At 35.8% G+C, this 24,647-nt stretch overlaps 1 protein-coding gene across 50 annotated transcripts in view; it reads right to left on the bottom strand.

The window, feature by feature from the left end:
• KCNMA1 (potassium calcium-activated channel subfamily M alpha 1) overlaps nt 1-24,647 on the bottom strand; it is a 443,671-nt gene that overhangs the window by 51,578 nt on the left and 367,446 nt on the right. For 38 of the 50 annotated variants that reach the window (NM_204224.2, XM_015288158.4, XM_025151438.3 and 35 more), the window contains 3 exons: nt 14,745-14,838; nt 3,255-3,378; nt 93-317 (listed from right to left, as the gene is read on the bottom strand). In NM_204224.2, coding sequence (NP_989555.2) covers nt 93-317; nt 3,255-3,378; nt 14,745-14,838 — 443 coding nt within the window. Of the gene's footprint in view, nt 1-92; nt 318-3,254; nt 3,379-14,744; nt 14,839-18,897; nt 19,192-24,647 lie in introns of all 50 variants that reach the window. The other 12 variants (XM_040702202.2, XM_046942681.1, XM_040702201.2 and 9 more) reach the window with 1 other exon arrangement.

Genomic DNA, 24,647 nt, shown 5'->3' with positions numbered 1-24,647 from the left:
AAAAAAAAAAAAGCCTACGATCAAAGTCCATATGAATCTGTCCAGTTGGTGTCCTAAATCACAAAATATCAATAATATGGCTTTGGACTTACAGGCAAGATTGAAACCTTGGGGAAGTTATGCAGGGTCTCCCATTCCCTTCTCAGGTATTCAAGTGAACCCACAAACACAATGTGCTTGAGTTCATGGTAGTGAAAGTTGCTGGCTCGTAATGGCATCACTAAATTTCTTAATCCAATCAAAGCAGATTTAACATCCCCAAATATGCAAACGACTACATGCCCACTTAAAACTGTCATCGCTGCTTCACTTCGAGTCTGAAAAACAAAACAAAATGAGAAGGGAGAAATGAAACAAAGGAAAGCTTAAACCATATACTGAGTTTTAAATCATGATAAACACGACTATCAATATTGTCTATGCACAAAGAAGCATTTTGATAATAGCTGTTCATTTTCATATTTATTTATCCTTCATTAAATAAGCTCAGCAAAAGAAAATTCCATTCTTGGTAACAAATCCTTCAGTGTTTAGAAAGATGTACTGGACCAAATTCTGAAACTTTATATGTTACTGCAGCACATGTGGATTAAGACTAGCTATAACAGAAGCACAGTGTATTTAGTTAAGAACAAAATGTGGTCTACAGTGCATTTAGCTGTTAGAGGGATTATAGGAAATATATGCAAAATCATGCCCTAGCTTACAAATCACTAGTGCTTGTTTCAGAATCAATTTGAAAATGAAAGCATGAGCGCCCAATGGTCTTAGTAGGTCTTCATGGCATCACAGGAATCTTGTGTATCTTCTTATTCTCTTAGGGTCAATATACTCATTTTAGGACAAGCTGCTACTACCATGAGAAGCAATTGAAGAACCTTCTGCATGGCTCTGCTTTACAGTGAATGCCTACTGTATTTCACAGAGCTCCGCTTAATAAGAAACATCTTATGTGCAAGATCATGACTAATAGTAACTTCTCAAGCCAATCAGACTTTTGGAGTTGCTGGATAGAAAAAAAAAAAAAAAAACCCAATAAAATAAACACCAACTCATGGAGAACATTTAAATGATGCTCAGAATTACCTTCTCATCTCAGAGACAAAAATTACATTTTTGCACTAATCTCATCAGTAGTAGTATCAGTTGAGTAGGCAATTCAAAAACAATGGTGATTAAATAAAGTCATTATGAAACCATGATCTTCATATCTGGATCCAATCTGAGCATTATTGCACTCCATCAAGTAACTGCAGATCCACTCATGTCATATATCATATTGTAAAGAAGGTTTGGCAATGAATAAGGCTATGGGGAACTGCAGTTTTCTCCCCTCACTTATCCATGGTGTAAGTCCTGTTTCTGAATTGCAGAAGTGTGACAACGTGTAATACAGACTCGAATATGAAGCAGAATTGTTCATTACATAACAATTAGTCATTTTCTAATTTGTTAAAAAAAAATACATGAGCTTTCATTTTCTCTTGGGCAATTAACATGATTGCCCATTTCTACCATAACAGTGGTCGTGGTTCTTAAAACAAATGGACACAGAAGTGAATGCTAGAGTTGAGCATGTAAGTCATCCCATGTATCTACACATGGGTCTGAACTACTGAGATTTCAGAAGCCAGAGAACCAGTCTTTAAAAATACTATGTAAAAGGAGGCACTCTATAATCATTAATCTGTATGTAGTTACATGTATCTGTATGGGGGAAAAAAAGAAAAAAAAAAAGAGTTATTACTACCTGATAATGTTGGAAACTTGTAGAGTCAACAAATATATTGCGCAAAAAAAAAAAAAAAAAAATTATTTTCTGACTGAGGCATCATCAAACATCAATTAGAAGACAACCTCAGAAATCTTCAAATTATTCTAGTTTGTATGTGTGCAATCTCTACAGATAACGTTAAATTTGCATAGATCATAACGTAGGCATAAACTGTAGGCTGTGAGTTTGAGAAGGCGTAGGGAAGTATTTTGTTTACAGTGTCTTCAGTGATGGCGACGCTTGAAACAGAAAGAACCTGGCCAGATTCACAGATTCACAAGCTACTAGGGAGAAAAACTGACATGGTATCACCAAGAGATAAGAAATGAGGCAGTCCATAATGACATTTTCAGATAAATACTCTTCAGAGTGGGACAGCATGTAAAGGTCATTTTGAGTCATCTGCTAAAATGTGTTCCTAACATGAAGGCAGATTTCTACCGCTGTCTATTACAAAACACTGTGCAGCAGATCTGCACCTCCTTGCCTGCTGAATACATATAAATGCAGACTAATTAAAATTGTTCAGCTAAGCTCTGTCCCACAGCTCAGTCTCTGAAATTCAGAATTGACTTGCTTGACTGTCTAAACACTGATACTGCAATTCCAAGCAATGTCATGGTTATTACAGAAACCCCTGAGGAGAAGGGGAAACAAGATTTTTACCCCTGATTGTTACAATAAACCAGGGCTGTCACCATCACTGGATGCACCATGCCACAGTACAGGAAAATCTAAGAGAACAGGCTGAGGAAAAGCTTTATAAAGTGCGACAAACTGAAGATCCAACAGGGAGTTCATTTCAAATATCATCAGTTTTGTGAATGAGATCTGGAGTCAGTTACTTGTTACTCTTAGGTATGAGTACATGAACACAAGTGGCACAAACCCTCACTGAGCAAGATAGATTGTGATAGGCCTTCTAATTATTTTTAATGACTTGAGTCAGTTTGATGGCTTCCTCAGTTAAACAAAAGAAACAAACATAAACTAGGCTCACTGAAACATGCTATGAAAGCAGATTAGTGGTACTACTTACTCCAGCTTATTTGGGCTTCTTGACACATTGGAAATTGAGAGAGAAATTTTAAGAGAGCAAAATTCATATAAATAAATAGAAGATAATGCAAAACAAACCTGCCAGTATTAGAATTGTTACTACCTTGTTTAAAGAGATAAAGGTGGTATGTAAACATTTAAATATTTCCAGCATAAATTCTCTAAAGATTTAAACTCAATATGCAAATTTCAACTTATGAAAAAAACCAACAATGTATTTTGGACCACTTTTTATTATTACATTTGGCATACAAGTTTATATAACAATAATTCCTTAATAGAAATGGTTAGCTTCAATTTCATAATTTCACTGTGTTTCTGATTTCAATATGACAGCACAGTTCATCAGTTAATTGATTAGATATCAGTTTTATCAGTTCAAATAACCTCTTCTCAAACACAACTTATCATCAATACCTACCAAAATGACCTTTTCAATATCCTTGGCTGGACACCAATGAAACATTCCCGTAGAGTCATATTTTTTCACATTGGCATCCATATTGTCAATCTGTTCATTGCCAGGAATTAACAAGGGGTCATGCCTGGGGAAAAACAAGTTGAGGACAACATAAGTGGAAAATATTATGAATTATGGATGGAAAGATATCCCAGGAGCTATGTACGGAGGGAAAAAAAGTAAAAAATGAAATGAATTTACACTTTAACGTGCTTCCTATGTAGGCACCTTAAAACAAAAGCTAAAAGCAAAAATGGTTAAGGTTTAAATTCAAAGTGCAGTTTGAAATATTTTCTATATGCTTTCTACACCAATAACCATTTGGTTTTAAGCAGGGCTTTCTGACACCATCATGTCCATGAAAGTTTTTTTTTCCAGTCCCACCTCTCAAAAATAAATATCAGAGTTGCATCTGCAATGAAGTAGAAGGGATAGGAACACAACCCCATGCTGACTGACTGGCATAAGTATGGAAAGCCAATTACTTGCTTTTACCACATACAACTTCTGACGTGATGCTCTTCACAGTAAAAGCTTTAACAGGCTGCACTTTAAATATTTTAGCAATTTGCCCAATCATATTTTGCTTTCCCAAACTGAAGCCCTTTAAAGATTCAGCAGTATGTCATTTTAGAGCAGACTGACTAACAAATGCCCACCCCTGGAATACATGATTTTAATACCAAACAACAATGTCCATTTTTCTCTGACAATTGTATCTGTGATAACCTCCTAAGTGTTGTGAGGTTTTTTTGTTTCGTTTGGTTTCCAAAAGATTTGAAAGCAAAAGGCTCTTCAAAGAAGAAGAAAATTGATATTTTTATGAACTTGCTTTCAAGCAATATAGCTACACTTAAGCACAGATACATACAAGACAGTCCTTTATTTATATGCTAAGAACCAGACATTAGACTAAGAAGCAAGTGACACCAGAGCTCACAGATTATAGTGAAGATCCCTCCATGACATCATTATAGAGTAGCATTAAATGAGGAACTTGTTTGCAAGGCACAGGAGAAAAGGACCCCTGAAATCTTAAAACTAAGCAAGGAACAGATGAACAGATCTGTGTCTGGCAGAACCATAGTCCTATCGTCTCTGTTGTGAATGCTAGAAATATTCCAATAAAGAACTGTTATATTTCAAAGAATAGTATATTTGCAATATAGGAATCTAGTAAATTATCAGAGGTGGGCAGACAAATTTTAAAGGAGTTTCCTTTCTGTATCCTTTTAAAGAAAAGTCCATATTGGTTGAACTCTCAAAACTGGCAAGTTTCCTGCTTTTCAAGCATTTGAGCCAGCAGGCTGTGGTAAGACACTTGCTTTTCATTACAGCAAACTTTGAATGCTGCTCACGGTATAGGTTAATTTACACTGAATACAGTCTAATAAGTTATCATGCTTATGGCAGTTAAACGTGTATGGCTTAAGAACGGAATATTCTCTAATTCCTTTTAGGTGATTAAATTGTGTAATTTCATAGTCATTGCTCATATATTCATTGAAATCAGTGGAAAATTCTAATTCATTTCATTCAAACAGAGTCAATTCCAACCCCCCCCCCCCCCCTAAAAAAAAAAAAAAAGTTCCAGTTAAACCAGAGTCTCTTCATGCTTTAAGAAAAAGCAATGTACTTCACGGTAAAGGCATAAGTGGGACAACTGGAAAGAAGAATGACTATGTTTCCAATGTTTTTTTATATCCACTAAACAGAGAGTGAAAGTGAAAAGAGATTTGAGCATATTTCACTATCAACCCATTGGCATCAGGGGAGTCTCTAGGGGACCACATGGAGTCTGAGACACTGCTCCAGGTTTAGTACTGAAAAGCTTTCCAAAAGTATGCTTGTTCTGTGGGAGACAGAATGAATTTTTCATGCAAAAGTGGTACCAAAAGATTTTCTTTGTTTTGAATTTCTAGAAAAATATCTGGAGTGCATTCTGGAGTGTATACTTTTACCCAGAAGTGAGTGAGTTGCAACCATGGTAGCTCTGGCTGAGAGCTGACTGTGATGATGTTCATAGTATGTTCCTTGCTTGTCATACCTGCATGCGTTACAGAAAAGTCTGCAACTGTGGTTAAGGTGAAAGGCTGTACTGACGTTCAGATATTTAGTAGGACTCTGGCCTGGGTATTTTATATATAGATGTATACGCATTTATACGTAGATATATATACATATATATATATATTTATATAAAATTGAATGTTGAAAAAAAAAATATATATATATATACATATATATATATATTTATATAAAATTGAATGTTGAAAGCCATCAGGAGCATCAGCTGTGAGATGGCTTTCTTTTTTATATTTTCCCCACACTTGCACAAGACAGTTCTCCATGAGCCTTTCCTAGAGCAGTATTGAAATAAAAGCAAAGTTCACTAATTAAATATTCCAGATTTTCTTCTTCTCTACATTAAACCAACCTAAAAAAATGCCACATTCTAATTTCCTAATCAGTGTGCCCTGTCTGCTCTGAGACTAAACAGATCAGCTGAGGTTTTAACAGAAATGAGTACTTAATGATACTCTAATTTTTTCATGGAAAGGATACAAATTGAAAGGTGATAACAGGTATCTGACATCAAGTGATGTTTTGCTGTCTTGAGGTCTGAAACAAGTTTTAGTGTGTGAGTGCTCTAAGTCTATTGTAGTACTCTCTTGGATAAGGGCTTTGCATACTATTAAGGGAATATTCAAAGTAATTCATGCCAAAAATAAATTAGAATTTTACCTGGATATTTTGTTTTCTTGTTACACTAGGGTTTAGTGCTATGGATGAGGCAGAGGGTATGAATAGTTGTATGAGTTCCTACTGATGTTGTAGGTAATAATTTTTTTATTTTTATTTCTTACTTATTTGCAAGATAGTAAACTATCTGGATCCTCTACTTTCACTTCTTGGAGTACAGTAAGTGGGAATCTTAAAAACAGCAAGCAGGAAGGGACATGCAACAAGGAAGTATGCAAATAGATTCTACTGTACTACTTTTGTTGTAAGGCAATGAAATATTGCCTGAGAAGGACACTGTGATAAGACTAGTGACACCCTATGTTTCAGGATCTCTGTTTTTTTGTACATAATTGTACTTAATAAATTTGAAGCATCTGAGCTACGCTAATATTTATATGTCTTTAGTCAATAATTTTCTATCCTCAGTAAAGCAATCGCTGGAGATGTCTTCAGAGGTTGAAAATTGTTTATTACTAAGGTGAAACTTTTTCCTCAGATGACAGAAAATATTTAAAAACAAAAATGATCTCTGAACTTGCTTGTTGTTTTTTTTTTTAACTCCTGCTCTTTTTATGAATTGCTACATTAATAGTACACTATTACTACTATGGACATATATATACTGTCATAAATCTGATGATGAAAACCTGTTTTGCAAATACTCAAAATTAATTAAGACAGACACACAGAGGCCAGTGCTGTCAAAATCTGCCTAAGGGGTTTGGATGTCCTCTTCCCATTAAAATCCACGTTGCACAAAGCATTACAGTTGTCCTTACAGCCAAATCAGGGACTGGGTGCTTCTAGAGCCTTTCTATCTGCCTACCCTTGAAGATGGCCCTGTCAAACTCTGCTTGAGTTGCATTGGCTGGTTATTCTGGAAGAATTGCATTAGCATTGTAGCCATGCTGCAGTCATGTTCTCCAGAGCTATTAAGATAACTTGATGGCTTGAAAAAAGCTTGAAAAATTCACACAATGTTTGTTTTGACTTGATGGTGGTTTTCATGGCTTGCAATTGGCTTGCAAAGCACCTGGTCATTCCAGCTAGGAAAATATAAGCATGTGGGGGGGGAAAAAAAAAAAAAAAAAAGTTTAATTTCTCACATTCATAATCTCAAGTTAAATATAGCTTCTCTGGTTCTCATGGTGGATACTATGTACACATGACTTAAAATGAAGAGCAAAATACAATTTGAAAAGCATGTTACATCACTTATAATAAATTAAACTTGAGAAAGGTAGCAAAAGCCATGCTACAGTAGCAACCCCCAAAAACTTGACTAGAAGACAACAGCAAAAACATAAATCCTATCTCCAGGAAACTTGCTACAAGGAAGCCAAGATTACATTTTAAGGAATACTGCTTTCCTTGCAGTATAACTAGTGCAAACTCATCTACTTGCAGTTTTTTACTATAGATCTTCTGAGTAATAACAGGAGAAGGACAGAATTGGGAAGACTGACAATTGTAAGCATATCCTTTGTCACCTTGTCTTAACCCTGCAGCTATCACTTACGTGCAATTGTGCATGAGAGCAATATACACTCACAGATCTCCAGTGGACTTCTGTATTTTGGGAGCTAGGAACTAGATTACCACAGGAACAGTACAGACCCTGATGTTTTATGAAAACGTGTAGTATTTTCACATCATTAATAAAATGACTTGACTCCTTTTTGTTCTACCCTTATATAAAATCAAAGGCAAAAACATCCACAAGAGCAACACAACCTCTCTTTTTCATGTTCTTGTAAAAGTATGCAGTTTTACCCTTCTAATGCAGATAAACCATGACAGGGTTTTGCACACAAGAAGATAGTAAGCAGTTTGCTACTTGAGATTCAGGGTCTTGAAACCTCACTTTGCATAAGGGCCATGGAATTTTGAGTTTTCCTAACTGATTTTGTGTGTGAATGTGGGTGTGTGTTTGTGAGTGGAAGCACACACATACTTAATTTTAGAATGAAAGCCATGGTTTGCAGAAGACTAGATTGAAGGCACACTAGAGAATGTCTCATGCCTTTGAAATTTCTCCTACAGCTATCCTAACAAATTGTGGCAATTAACATGCTGTTAGTGTTAGATGTATGCAGCCAGTGCAGGTGCTAATAATTGAAAAAAGCATTTAGAGCTTTTACACCCTGGCTGAATATTTCATGATGTGCTGCATGTTTCACTATTTACTCAGTGGGCCTCTGTCACTTCAATCTTCTCTGACTGCTTTGACTGGTGCTATAAAGCTCAACCAAGATAGAGTGACAGCTTGTCACAGGCAAACTTCACCGACTCCTGCAGCTCACTGGGACTAGCTGTGAAGGTTGTCACGACATTCTGATGGAATTCAGCAAATGTTTTGTGACTAATACACCCAACATTTGTCGGCTACCATTAGCCATTACCCGTGACCCTCTGCAGCCTGTGTGAAAAAGCATTAGTTTGTAATGAGAATTTGTTGCCTGCGTGTATCATACTAATGACACTCCTACTGATCTTTACTTTCACAGGTTAATCAGCAATGAAGTTTGTAAGGATTCAGTGCACAGATGCAAGGTGCTTTACAGAAGAAAACTGCATGCAACTAGAGAAAGAAAACCTGGGGTTTTACTGTTAATTGCTTTTATTGTCATGTATGGAATCTGTACTAATACTGTCTTCAACATTACTTTGCCTTACTCCTTCCCTAGATCAGCAAAGAAGAATGTATCTAATACAGGGATTGTACCCAGTGCCAGCCTATGGGTTGGAACAATCCTCCTTCCTCCCCATTTCTTCTTCCCTCCACTCAAATACTTAAAAAGTTTTTTGTGTGTTTTTTTTGTTCATTTTTTTATCCTCAAAGGAATTACTGATAAGCTCACATGAATTTATCAAGACTACTAAGGATGCTGATATAGGACTGCTTACTGAAAGAATTTTGCTCATTAAAGTATCTTGATACCTCAGGACATGCTCAGATTATGCTTCTGAAGTATGAATCTCTTTATGTAAGAAAGTAACAAAATAGTTAATTTTCAGACTTTTATCTAAGAAATTCAACAAAGAGGAGACAAGGCACACAGCCAGTGCATCTTCTGTTCTTAAAATTTCCCATTTATATCTGCTCAAGCGGCAGAAGTAGCAATTGTTGAGTGATAGGAGAAAAAACCTGAAAAACTAATTTTTCATTTGTAAAATATAAACACACAGTTAAGTGGCATTATAAAACATAGGAGTGTTTTTTCTACTTAAATGTAGTGTACTCTTTATACCTTACGATAAAAAGTACCTCTGCTGCAAACCAGCATTACAAAAATTCATTATTTCCTTTAAACCTTGTATAAAGCTGAAGAGCTTTTGCTTTGCCTTGCTTTGATTTGAGTGGGTCTCCTTTTACTCTGAACTTTATAAAAGGCCTTGTTGATTTTTCCACTGGAAAATTCTGCTTTTCTTTCTTGACACTACTCTCTCATCTCAAAAACATTAGCAGAAGATTTCACATTTCAATCTGAGAGTGTTCTTATTCTTGTAATTTGTAATGCAACTACTAATGGTAGCAACAGAGGGTTAACATATACTACTCCCTACCACGCAAAACTTTCATTCTATAAACTTGTTAAAGCAGGTCTAAGACAACAGAGTTACTACTGAACTATTCCTGATGTTTTTATTGGTAGAAGTGAACTCATAAAACAGAACCAAGAGGTGAATTGTGCTATTAAATGCCTGCTTTGTCACAGTTTGGTTATCATTTCATGTTATCACTGCATAAAGTTAGCCTTAGTAAAGCCTTAACAAAGGATATAAATTTAGAGCACAGTATGAAAATTTCCAAAGGTGGAGGACATAGATAGAAACAGTTATTATAGCTAATCAGTGAGTTTTACCTCTTCAAACCTTACCTGATTTAGGGTAGACTCAGAAAATGATCAGATGAAGCTCATTTTAACAGTTTTTGTTTGAGAAATATTCCCCCTCTAGACCTCTCATCACTTTTTTCACTTCCTGTGGAAAGCTAACTTTTGCAGCAAGTGAAAGTGCAGCACTACAGTGGCAGGGACTGAGTGGCACTGGCAGAAACTTGTGTATAGCACTGGTTAGGCAGATGAGGAGATGAATGTGCACTGTCATTGTTCACATGCTTAGAATATTATAGCCACCTTCAGGAAAACAGACAGAAGGTTTCCTCCTCGCTTTCTGACAAATAATCTCATTAGATTTCCATAAATGTATGCCAAAATCTCATTTTTTCTGTGTTACTTAGCTGGACTGTGAACCAGTTTTATGGTTTGGTTGGGAATTATTTTGGATCTTTGATAAAGGAAAATCCTCAGGCTTACAAAATTCTCCTTGGCATCTCACTGAAAACACAGTGTCCTCTGATGCCTAGTTCTTATGTGATCAGGGACACTAATGATAATGACCCTTTGCTGAGTATGCTACTTGTCTAGAGGCCTATGTCAACTACACCACCACGTTCAGAGTGGACAGGGACAAACTATTTGTTTGCTCTTCAGGCCCCTTGGGCCCTGTCATGTACTATTTGTTCTTGCATTAAGAGGTAGTTTGATTCAGCTGGGCTGACATTTCCTTCAACTCAGTGTATTCCACTCATGCAGTAGCAGCCACCAAAGCATTAAGTGAGGACTTGAGCCCCAGCAACAATTCTTTTAAGGAGCTTTTTTGATTTAAACCCAGGGCTTTTCACATTTTATTGGTCACTCTAGAATTGAAAATGACACTTTTTTTTTTTTTTTTAACTAACTAGCTTTGCTACTCGATACTCAGGCAACATAGTCTCCTCATGTTTAATGTGGCTATTTATCAATAACAAGAATCAAAACCTGTGACTGTCAGATGATGAACAGGTGATTTGATTTCACTTCCTGACACCAGAGGCATCAAATGGTCTCACTTTCCTCTCTGTCTCATGAATAAGGAAACTTGATATGCAATTATTTTTCATGAGTTTCTTTTCTTTCTGCTTACATTTCAGTTTTACATCTTACTGTAATAGGACGCCCTCGTGTTTACATCTTCACAGAAGTATTATTTGTTTTTCCTGATATAGCTTAAATTATATTTCAACAAGACCCATGTTCTTGTGTGTTTAATGGGGCAGCCTTCTGCTGAAGAAAAACAGGTAGAAAGTAATCATGACAGTGCAGAGTGGTTCAATATTTTTTCTAGTTAATTTGCATTTATTGCTCCTGATTGACCACTGGATTCTTCCAGCGTTGCATCAGTGTGATCTCATCTGATGTGATGCAGGAGTCAGTTAGAACAGTGACTTCCAAATGTGAATCTTAACTACATGTGATGTATGCAGAGGATATTCGTATAGCTACTATTTTTTTTTTTTTTTCATTTAGTAACTTATAGACATCTAAAGAAAACAGTATCAAAAGGTGGCTTTGAAAAGATGTCTTTATTCCCGCTATCAGCATCAGGTTTGATAATAGAGATTTCTACTTATGTGTCAATGAATCTCAAAGACACCCACCTTCTGGCCGGGTCTAAATAGGCAGATCTCTAAGTCACGATCTCCCAGGGAATGCCTATGATATGGATTCTGTCCTCTCTTCTGCTCAAATGATAGCAAGAATCCAAAAGCTGTGCCTCAAGACATTATACCTTCTTCCCTGATTTGCTCCAGCTACTATGGAAATCTAAAATCTATGCAGCATTTTAACATTATCTTAACTGTTAGGCTGCTCAGAAACTGATTCTGTAGTTGCAGCCCTGATTACAATTTGAAAAATAAATTTCCACATACTATTACCTCTATAAGCTCTATTAGTTTTCCTGTTCTCCAGGTCTCCTATAGACCCAGGACCACAGATGAGAAAACAGTCTGCCAGCTGTTTCTGTTGGAGAATAGGGGTGAAGCTGCCTTTGAAAACAAGCTTTTAATGTAAATTCAGGAAAGACACTGCACAGATGAATATCAGCTGAAGATATGACAGCGTTTTAGCTGATTTACTTCTTGTGTACTTTTAGTTGATAGAATGAATATTTCTGGGCAGGAAAGCAAGTAATTGTCACTTTGGAAATTTGCAAGTATACAAAACTGCAGATAACACAACCCACTTTTGTTTATCAAGTAGCTGAATGGTGCCTGGCCATTGTACACAAAGCTAAACTGTTTATCTCAGATTCAGTCGGTTTTCTCTTATTTAGCACCTTGAAACAAAGTTAAGATGATGTAGATAAAGGGTAAGACAAGGAAACCATCGGGTCTGGGGGAAGGCTGAGTGTGCCAAGACAGGCCTGGTGAATAAATTTAGCAGCAAGAGAGAAGAAAACAGTGTCTGGATCCAGAAGCCTAGCAAGTTCTCTGCTTGCTGCTCGACCTGTATTTAGCAATTCTGATGTGCTACTGAGCAGACAGCTCAGGCTCAGGACGACTACTCTCCCTCAGTCCCTCTTCAGCAGGCAATGAAAGCAGGCTCCACTTTGAAAATCTTCCCCCATCATGCAAACTGACACAGGCATGCTTTTCAAAAACCCACAGCCAATCTGTTGATCATTACTTATTTACAAAGGCCTTCGGGCAGAAAGTCCTGTAAAAACCATACTTGATACGGTATACACTAGCTTTTTCTGCTTGTGGAAAAAAGTACCCCTAAGGCTACCTCAAACCATCACTTTCTATTGCACATAAAATGTACCATGTAACACTAAAGTATTTAATATATATGGTATAATATATCTACTGGAAAGGCATTTGTGTAGAAGTATGTTACCCTGTATTTGGTAATTTGATGTTTTGCTGAAGGCTATGACTTGAAAAAGCCTGCACCTAGTACAGAGGACCTGTCATCTCAGTACCCAAGAGCCAATAGAATAAAGAAGTACCCTTAAGCAGCAAAACTTTGACACAGCTTTGAAGCATATGAAAACAGTATAACTCCCCAGAATTATTATTACTCAAGATCAAAGAAATGAGGCATACTTTACATAGCAAACAGGGACAGTGCACTCAGCTCCAAATGTTTCAGCTCTTTCTCTCTCTTCCTTTCTCCCTTTTTATTTTTACTTTCCCCAAATTAGGATTTGGTCATGAGGCAATCTCCCACAATTTTAAAACTATAAATGGTTAAAACTGTTACTGCTAGATAAGAAGACTGTCCAAAGGTAAGTAAACTGAAAATGATGATAGGATGACAACTGGCATCATAAAAATGAGAAGCTTGCCAGTATGCTCATTTTATTCCTCCTCATAAACTGTAAACAAGCATGTAAATCAGTCTCATATGGGCAAGGCTGAGCAAACAGGAAGGCAAAGAACTTTTAATGATACATTTAACAGAAATAGATGGTCAATATGAAAAAAAAAAAAAAAAAAAAGACTCAGCTGGGTGCATTTTCCTCTATGAATTAATCTCACTTTTGGTTCTGTAGTCTAGACAGAAATGGAGAAGACTTGTAGAAGTTATATCCTTGAATATGCCCTATATTGCTGTAACAATTAACAAAAAAGGATGCTCCTTTAAATGGCCAAACAAAATTTCTAGTCTACTGACTAAAGTGTAAAGAGGAATATTACCTAGATATATCCAGAGTTGTTAAAGGAACAAAACAATGTCAATAATAAAAGAAAATACATGAATCGCTTTATATAAATAGGCATACATTCATGTCATTTTTTTCCCCTTTAATTTCTGCAAATGCAGAACAGCTACTGTTATACATACACCCAAACCCCAAACTGTATGTAAGTGCCTCTATATGTATGTAGTAGAAAATCTCTGCTATGCTACTTAGTTCTGGATACAATTATGGACTAAGATTCGAGGCTGACCGCTTCAGATATGCAAAATAGAGGAGGAACAGCCTCCTTGCAGAAAGCTTCATGCCTACTATTTGATCCTGTTCCGACTGACTTGAGCAGCCAAAGGGTAAAGTACAGTAGACAGAATGCATACACCATATTATATTAATCGATTCCAATTTCCTATTGCAGTTCTAGTTTTAACAACTCTCTTAGAGGAAAATTGTCCTATGGAAGAGAACTACATAATAATACAAAGATATTACAAGTGTAAAGTAATGTACAAATAGCAACAGGGGGAAAATATCACTAACAATGATGTTTTCATTACCTACTTTTAGAGTATATACTACCTTTTAAAAAAATCCTTGTATTTCATAATTAACGTGCTTTTAGCCTGAGTAAAACTGCATTAGTTTTGAACTTTGCTTTGGCAAGTACATGGATTATTAGACTTTTTTTTATCAGTCTAAATCAATTAACAGAAATTTGATTTCAATCGACAGGATAAAAGGAAGGTAATATTCAGGTTCATTTTTGATTGTGATGATACATCTCACATATGGCCTTAAGTACAGAAAACAGTACTCAGAGGGAATCCAACAAAAAGAGAATTGCCTAAGGCAAACTAACCACACGAGTTCCTCTGATTGGTTAGTGCTATCATTAGTGCCACTGCTGTTTAAGAACTACACACGGGCAGGACAGGGTGACAGCTAAGACTTTAAAGCCTATGTATTTTTCAAACAGCTTTTCAAACTGTTTTTCATGACAGAATTTTTTTCAGCTCTATCATTAACTGCTGACAAGCTGACAGAATAAATACTTCAGCCTTTCAGAAACCATCTAACAATCTTTTTTTCCACCGCCTCCCCTTATTTTTTGATGTGGGGGGAGGAGAAGAAGAAGAGAAGAAGAAAGGAGATGAAGATATGAGTTTCTTACAGTCTTACCTCATCAGTTTGGGTGAGGAGTTGGGTGAATTTCGCATGCCTCCATTTCGTTGCTTTTTTTTGGGTGATAGTGTTGACGGCTGCTCATCTTCAACTGGAAATATAAGGAACTCATGAGATTAAGCACTGTTCTACATGCCATATGAAATACAAGTGAAGTAGCAAAGAACACACACTCTATGTCCATTCACGCACTGATACTTCATTGCTAACATAGGCCTAACAGTAATAAAAATCAAATACATGTTAGTCAGAGAAATTTGTTTGAAGGAGAAGCAGGTAAGAGTACCAGGGTTTTGAACAAAGGCGTTCAAATTGGTTTCAGACTTCAAAAACATGGGGGGGGAACCACAGTTGGGTTATTCTGAATGTTATTTTTAGTTAATTTGTGCTACAGAAAAGTAGAATTAGTGCTCTACTATATTTCCAGAAAGATAAAGTACTATTTGCAATACAAACATAACAGCTGCCAGCCTGCTTTTGCTAATGAGCCAGACACCAGTTGGTTCTTGCTCCTCACATGCCAAATAACGGAGTCTTCATGAAGAGATGTAAAATATTCAATGCCTTTATGTTCAATGATTCAGTTAGTCAGGACCGTGAGTGCAGCCTGCCATTGTGCACAGAACTCCAGCACAAGTCAGACCTCATCACTCCACCCTTCTCACAAAAGGGAGTTGTAACAGGATTGAACAGAATGAGGTTGAATGGTAGTGGGGAGACAATACCTGTGTAACAGAGGATGCATATGTTACGCAATTTTTAATGAGGATGAGGTGCACCTTCAAAGACAGATCAGTTTCCAGATGTAAAATCACTCATAATTTTGTCAATCATAAACTGTTCTTAGATAACCTAGCCACAATGTGTATTGCTTAAACAAATGCAGCTTCCTAATAGCTCCTCTACAAGAATTAACCACCATCATTACTGGTTCAAGATCATTACTGTACTTAATAATCTGCACACAAGGTTTACATTTGCTAGCAAAGGGAATTATGCTTTCTATCTCATATTCACACTAATGCTGAATTATTCTAATGGAAAGAAGGAAAAATAGACTTATTTCTTACTATTGTTAACTGGAAAATGAACTAGAAGGTAATACAACTGACATCTAGAAATCTGCTAAAAGGAAAGAGATTAGTAGTAGTAGTAGTAGCAGCTGAATTAAAAGAGCTTAATATACATTAGCAGTGCACAAGCAGAAGCTGGAAAAAAATCAGTTTGCAGTGAGCTACATTGGAGGAACACCAAGACTATAAACCTGGATATGTGCCACCCTACATTCACCTGAGGACAAATTAAGTAATATTCTTCTCCTTTGGCCCTTTTCTGGCAATATTTTATTACAGTCTGTGTTCTAGTCTGTTATGTCTAGTTTTTAGCTATGAAAGTTCATTTTGCCTTGGTCAAAACTAAAGGATTGTTTATCTAAACAATCTGAAAAGACTAAAAGATCTGAAAAGACAGATGTGCTGTCTTTTTAAATGACCTGGCATTACCTAACACACCCAGGCAATTGAAGCAAACTATGGCATTTAAAATGAAAACAAAGAAAGAAAGAAACAAACAATCAAAAAAAAAACCTAACAAAAAAATGCCCCAAGTAGTTGTGTAAATGGTTGCACATAATATAAGAGCAATGACTGTGTCATTATGATTAATTTCACTAATTTAACTTTCTTTTCTTCTCAGGCAGCATTCACAAAGACAAAGCCATCCCCTTCTGACTTGACTTGATTTTTGATGCTTATTGATTGCTAGTTCAGTTCCATTCTTTGTTTGGCTGGGAGATAGATAAGCTCATAAAAAATTCTCAAGATTATGCAATTTGAAATTTTCTTTCTGTGACATTTTCCTTCTGGTTTTAAGCTAGATCAATTCACTATTCAGTTGTTCATAACCAAGAGTGTGTGTTTTCAGAATTATTTTGTTTGTAATATCTTTTTGTTTCTGATTATAATAAAGATACAATTGATATGTTTCATTCTCCTGGTAGTAATAACTCTAAATTTTACTTTATTTTATTGGCTACAGTGGAGCTACAGAATGACTGTCAATAGATTCTGCATTGTACCCTAAGTAAAGTGTACTGCTATATTATTTTAATATTTTAATATATACCTATCATGACCACATGCAAAATCTTAAAGGAGTACAACTGTAGATTGTGTTATATCCAGAAATATTTCTGTGAACAATAAAAACACTAGTAAATAAGAGTACTTTATCAAGTTTTCAGCTAGTTAAAAAGACTCATCCAAGCCTTTCAAATACTAAACGTAGAACACAAAAAAATCTTTTGTACTATAAGGTCCAACATTAATGTTCTCCAGTGCTAACAGCTGATACTATTTTGCCACCCAATTTTAAAAGAAAATCTTAGTAGTAATCATTTAGAGTAACCACATATAGATTTCTAGCAGTCTGCTGTTATTTTGACACAGAATCTACAGTAAATAAACTCCTCCTTTTGATATGTGCTTGTCATATTCAAACTATGTTACTATCACTAACTGCCTATAAAGACCAAGGTTAATGTGGCTCACTAGATAACACATGTCAGCAAATCTTTCTGAGATCTCAATTTGTAACTAAAGTAATGCCCTTCTTAAGCCATGAGGCCATTTATTTTTATTGCAGTAATGAAAGATAATCTACGTTAATCATATTACATTCAAACAAGATTTTGTTTTTCAATGAAATCGGTACACAGTTCATAGTGTTTTTGCAGTTTTAGAGATGCAGCTCCATCAGAGCAAGAGAAGAGAATCAATGCAGCTGAAGAATATGAATGGAATGGAATGGGGACCGTTATGGTTTGGTTCCTAAAAGCATTGCAATGATCACTCACTTCTTAGTAATAAGTAGGGTATAAAACATATTTAATGATTATCCTTCAGATAAAATTATATATTTCCTGCATATTTGAAGAAATAGATCCAGCAAAATTTTTAGTAAAGTCATAAAATATCATTTTAGTTTCATGGTTTTTGCCTGCATTAATTTAAAAGGGAGTCTTTGATGTGCTTGTTCTTAAGAAAGACAACCACATTTGAATAATGGGCTGTGATATATGACAACTCAACTCTGATATTCTATATTTGACTTAGTGCTTTTGTAACTGAGAATGTGCCCCCATTCTTAGTATATCTGATGAATTTATGCTACAGGAGTTGTTTTAAAATACAGTCATATTATATTACGGAAACATTCCTTACCTGCTTTTGGGAAAGTGCAAATAAGTTCAAGAGTAGGACACATTATAGAATTTGAATTCAATCCAGCCTCTGAGTTCTAATAAATTTCAAGAGCTTGTTTTGCACATCCCTAAGTATAAAACTTAACGTAGTGTTGTAACAATCCAGTGCTCACTTGTCTATCAGGCACAGAATCTAATAGTTTTGCAGTTCAGGACGACTCAGTGATAGAAAAATGTCAGGCAAATCTAATGAGGCTTCAGATACTCTGGTTTATGCTGGAGTTTAATTTAAAGTTACACTGATGTTTTAACATGTTTGCTTATTCTTGAGTAAAGAGAATTCATTATCTCAATGACATAACCTCCAGACAGTGATCCATGAATTGATTTAAGATGTGCTGGTAATTTTAACAGCCTTAATGTGGAGTTGAACATCTGTAACAACATATTACTTGACTTTTATTCTCATTTCATTTTTTAAGTAAAATAAAGGGAATGTCCACTGTTTCTGAAAGACAAGCTCATAACTTTTTCCTTTTTTTTTTTTTTTTTTTTTTTTAATAAATCTGTCTCTTTCACTGTATCTCCCAGGTCAAGAGAAGCACAGCTTATAGACACCATATTTGGACCACAAAAAGAACTGTGATTTGAAATACCATTTATGTTACTGAACATCACACAAACTGTAAGAGCTGGTAAACTCATTTTGCCTAGAATGTAAGTGCATCAGAGCAATTAAACCATAAGAAAGATAAAGCACAAACCACCCAGGAACATTAGTTGACTAGCTATCTTGATTAACTTATTAATCACCACTTTTGGAGAAACCCACATCTGTAAGCACTTAACAGAGTATTAGTAATGTCATAGTCACATTGAAAACAGACTGCAAAACCATGCACAAACCAATAGAAATTGCTTTATGCATCCAACTATGGGGCTACCTACGGAGATCTTGGTTCAACCCGGGCTTTTGGGAGTGGTAGCGATATTTTACAGGCAAGCTGAGTGCCCTTTGCAATCTACAGTAGGTAGATTTTCCTTGTTCAACAGAATTCAGTAAATTAAGTTGCAGCAGCGAGGGATTGTTGGGCAGGAAGAGGCTCCCTTTACGGTTATTAACAAGTGGAACAGGTTCCGGGGCTCCTTCAGTGGACTTGGCACCAACCAGTGCAATAGTAGTTGTATTCTTGAATTGATATGAGCTTTTTGGGTAACTTGATCTAGCTGCATTCTTTACTTCTAAATAGTAAGAAAAAATGTAAATTAATGTCCTTGTATTAAAAATTATTTCAAACCATGAATCAATTTTGACAGCATGTGGAATTACAGACCTTAAAACTTAAAGTATCGGTTTCTACAGTTGAAATAAAGGTTCATACCTGTAATTTTCTTTACTTTTCCCCTAAAAAAGTATCTTTTTATAAAAGAATACTTATAAAAGGATTATTCCACAATATTATCATCTTTAAGCAATAATCCCATCCTAGGGTAAGTGTGTTTGAGACAACTCTTATTTCCCACCTGTTGATAATGGTTTTGAGATTTACTAGCTGTGGAAGATGTTTATTCCCTTGAATCTCCTGAAAATGACAGAGGAGGTGTAACGCTCTGTTGCTGTTAAAATAAATAAGGAATAATAGAAGAATAGTCAGCACTTCAAAATTGTGCAATCATAGTTATGGAATTAATATGGTGTTTATGAACCTACATAAAAGTAGTTGGACACTTAGAACTGCTGAGGTGCTACGCATTTTAAATCAGGTATAGCACCTCTGAAAACAGGGCTAACAGGTTTAATTTCCTAAGATGGTTTTGACTTCAAATGGTGATCCTTAATCTTCTGACATATCAAAGTTCATTGAACAAAAAGATCATTTAATACCTCCAAACATTCTTCTTCTTCTTCTTCTTTTTTTTTTGTAAAAATATGCAGCTGTGATCTTCTCCAAATGCTTGTTTCATTATGAATGAGTATATTATTGAGAAGAACGTATACTACTGAGCCTGTAAGATCTTCTATTTTCTTCTATTTTGTTACGTATTAAGAGGAAAGGTGGTTAAGTAGGAAGTAGTTTATGGACTGACAATCTTGCAGCATTATTTGCATATGTTTGAATTGCCTTGAAGTTTCCATGGATAAGTCTGAATAGACAATAGCTCAAAATTATTTAAGCAAGTTGGCATGGGTTTTGGTATTTTTGGGTAGTTTACCATCAGATAGAAACATTATCTGTTAAATGGGCAGATACATAAATAGCATCCACATGCTTGCCATTTGTATTCAAGCATAAAATCTACTTCTATCAGCAAAATGTAATTATATGTGAATTATAGGAGTTATTTGAACGTACTCTTTAACTAGGTTCAAGTACTTAGTAACAATCTATCCATTCCCATCTCTGCTTGCTTCTACTATGAGTGATATGGAGAAGAAAATCAGTAAGAGCAGAACCATAGTTTATCTTGGTGTTTCTCTGGTCTTTGCTAATAATAGAACATCCAATATCTAGCAATAAGCATACATACTCATGAGAGTTCAGATGGATTTAAAATCATTCGTGGAGAGCATGTATCTTATTAGCAAAACTTCAAAAAAAAAAAAAAAAAGCTACATATCATGTTGGAAATATGTCTTGAAAATTATCAGTCTTACCTTGGAGTCACTGTTTTTTGGTCAAATCTTGTACTTCTATCTTTGGTATCCCTCCACTGAAACAATTTTAAGGTGATAAAATAGATCTGCAGAGACCTATCTCCCTACACAACCCACTGGTCAAGCATGTATTCATACAATTTAAAACCATTCAGTTCTATTTTTAAACTACTCACTAACACTGGAAAAATTCTTTATGTATCTACTTGCCTGCATCAAGCATCTTTACAAACAATGGAATAAGACTAAAACCTATTAATAATGTTTATCTCCCCTCCAATAAAATTGTTTAAGAAACATCATCCTCTTACACTCACTTTCGGAATTCAGTAAGTGATCATTTCACATGTGAGATCTAATTATCAAGCACTAAACTTCCATAGCAGTGTATGTCTTATGGCATATTCCATACAGATATAAGCAAGCTTTCCCGAGATTGTGTGCATTTTCCATTCCTCTAATACAATTACATATTTTTAACCTTTAGAGAGTAAAATTGGTTGCTTTTATTCTAAATAGCCTGTGACAAACACATCAGGATACACATGAAAATACATGTGTAAGCACAGAGATGCAATTCTGAACACACATATAACTGTGTTCTCAGATTAAGAAATATTGTATAATTAGAAGAGAAATGTAAGCCAGCACTGTCACTTCTCAGACACATAATACAATGTGCAGAACTTAAAACACTGTTTTTTTAAAAAGTATTCTGTTGTTCAGCAAAAGCATTTTACTTTTATGAAGAATCTGATTTCACTCTTGCACTGTTATGTGGGCTCAATTCCATGGAAAACATATTTGCAAAACAGAGATTGCTGTTAATTATACGGAACTGAATACATCCTTACAGACTGTCGCTACCTCATGAGGTTTGGCAACCAAACTGTTTGGATTGGGGTAATCTGTTATAGCACTGTGCAATTTTAAACCAGAAGTTCCACATCCATGAGGGTCCACTTTCAAGTATGTGATGAGTTTAGCATCAGCAAGCCTACTGAAAAAGAACTATTTTCTTGTCACAGTTAAATTATGTTTTCTTTATCTAATATGATATAAGCAATTATTTTCAAGGAAAATGGTTACAGGATGAGTGTTCTGCTTGCATTGCACACGTTTCCACAGTCTGTAAGAACTATTCAGGACATTCATCATGTACCCAAAAGGCATTATTATTCTTAATTAAGAATCATGGCATTTATTGGTCATTTTGAGAGCAAATGAATAGCTTATTGAGAATAGCAAACAATAAGGAAGGAGATAAGAGTAGTAATTTTAAAAGTTCCATGTTTTCTGTAGTATTTCTAACTGCAGTCTGGATGAACATTCAAGGTATTTTGGAAAATACTGTACAGAACTTGATCAAAAAACCTGTTAACATTAGACTGGTACAAAGTAATACCTTTAAAATGTGAGATATGAATGCAATTTAGCTAAAGGTATTCTGAAGCTGCATACATTCCTACCCTTTCCCCTGACCCTCAACAATTCCCTTTTAAGCTCAACGAATATATGCTTGCCTACAGAATACATTAGGGAATCATGACTGTTTCTATTTCTATACGTTTTATTTATTCTAATGAAGATAATTTAAAATGCAATCTGGAACTCCCTGAACATTTTTAAAACAACCAATGCAGTTAATCTAATGCCTATGGCAATCTCTATCTATTCTTTGTAAGCATACACTTGCCACAACTTAAAACCGGGCTGAGCTTTAATTTAAATGTAACAAGGCAGAATACCAGTGCAGTGCTTTCAACAAAATGGCTGAAACTGGCTTCAGCATGATTTGCCTGGAAGGGAAGATGAAAATGTGTTTTAAAGGAGAAAAAATATCCTGACCAAAACCAGACATTCTAAACAACCACCACCAATATCCACCACTCCATTCCTCCCCCAGCTCTATCAGCTGCTGGGCTTTCAGCGCCGTTTTCGCCAGACACTAACACAGTGCTTTCCTTCATAGCCAGCCATCAGCCAGAGCTGTCACTTGCAGATACTTCATTTTTGTTTCAGTCTAATTCATACTGCACCCTCTTAATCTCTGCAGTGAGTAATGCCATGTCCCTGTGCAGATACGCCAGATCCAGCACTAGAAGCACAGAGAGTGCTTTTAACTATTGGACAATCATCATTTGAAAAAGGGTTTTATTTCTCCTCCCTCCCCCCAACATTACTGCTCTTTCTCCTAAGCATCCTCCCAGCTGCCCTCCAAAGGAGCAATCACTGCTTTGCAACGTGGCTCATCTTCCACAAAGCCCAGCTTTCACGTGGTGGGTGAACACTAGCTGCAGCTCTGTATTACTCAATGCAAATAATCAATATGCTGATTGAGCTTTTGGCTACTAGAGATCTTTCAGTGGGAACGACAGCGAGCATGACTTCCCTCTTTCAATGACAAGCCTGTTTAGACTTTGCTACCTACCACTTTGTGAATCAGGCAACTGAAAATACCCACAGCAATTTCTTCAAACTGTCAGCTATTGCTGTGATTCCACCCAGCACCCCCTGAACAAGACAACAGATTAACCATTAGGCTAGATATGTTGAAAATATACAGCTTCAACCTTTCCCCAGCTAGCTCAGAGCGATGTATAGATGATTATTTCAACCGTCAGCTGCCGCATAGACTTAAACCCCTGCACAATAACTCCTGGATTCATCTGCCCCTTGTCAAACTTGCACAGCTTTAGTTTGAGCATACATAGTGTGGCAGTTTCACTGCGGATCTAGAATAATCCAGACGGCTGCTGTCTCTTTGTTAACAGGAAGCTAAACTGATGAGTTTGTAATGCATTTCTTATCAAAGGTAGCTTCAGAAAAGAAAATGTGCCCCATCAGTTTGGGTTGGATTTTAGCAGACTATCAAAATATGGTTTAATCAGAACGTGTCTAGATAAAAATAATATTATTGATCTTCTTTAAAATGACTTAATAACAATGAATTATTTTTGAGATAAATTTATAATTACTACTGGATTTTTTTATTGTGGTAAGAGATATAATGAAACATTTGACTAGAAACTACAGTGCAGTGGTGATTGACGAGATACAAGAACATTAATTTTAGAAACCACAAAGCAATACTCGGTGTCTGAAATGGTAATTAAAAGGAAAGAAGATTGTTTTTTTGTTTTCTATAAGCACTGCAAACTCAGGGAACTTCATTACATCTCTTTGTTTTGTTTTTCTTTGTTTGTTTTGTTTTCCTTTTCATACAAGAGAAACAGATATGCTGCATGTCTATACATTCTAGGACCATGAGAAAAGCAGGAGAGGCTCACTGACTTGTAGCAGCAGAGTGTGCCACCTAAAGCAGATAAGAAAACATCAAGATCCAAAAATGTCAAGGATGCACCATTTCAGAAAAATTTACGAATACTGAATGGTGCTTACACGAGACATTCTCTTAGAAACAGTGCAGATCAATATAGCTTCTTTTTGTTATTATTTAATTTTTGTTTTTGTTGTCCTAGACTTGTACTTTTTGGCTAAATGCAGTTAACACTGATAAAATGCCAAACAAATTGCCCTACTTTGATCTTTTTTTCTGGTTGTTTGTGCATGTGCGTGCGTTGGTTTTCTCTTTTTGTAAAATCTGATGATTAAATTTTACATTAATAATAGAGTGTCTTTCAGTCTTACTTACTTCTCATTGTCAAAAAATGGATTGAAACAGCTATAGATTTCTTGCTCATCTTTGTTTTTCCCTGAATGTTGTAAAAAGATACTTAAGACAAAATACAGACTGCTGCTAGGATGGATGTGACTATGCACTTTAGATGGCTGCTCTGATATTGTGCTAAACCTGGACAAAGTTAAGTTAAAGTTCCTGAACTTTTAGGGCCACACAAATACACAGAACAAAAGATAAACTGCAGAGGTGTTTACAAACCCTGCAAACTTTTAACTCGAATCTTTTGATGAAAAAAGCTCAGGCTATGTATGTTTATATAGTACTTGCAGCCTTTAATTTATTTCTAAGGGTAGAGCAACCCCTTAAGGTTAGTGTAGAACTTTGATTCCTCTTTGCTCT

The sequence above is a fragment of the Gallus gallus genome, chromosome 6 (genome assembly GCF_016699485.2).
Source record: "Gallus gallus isolate bGalGal1 chromosome 6, bGalGal1.mat.broiler.GRCg7b, whole genome shotgun sequence".
In the NCBI taxonomy this organism is placed as follows: domain Eukaryota; kingdom Metazoa; phylum Chordata; class Aves; order Galliformes; family Phasianidae; genus Gallus; species Gallus gallus.
The sequence above is the reverse complement of the archived record's forward strand: the minus strand, read 5'-3'. Positions and strand labels throughout refer to the sequence as shown.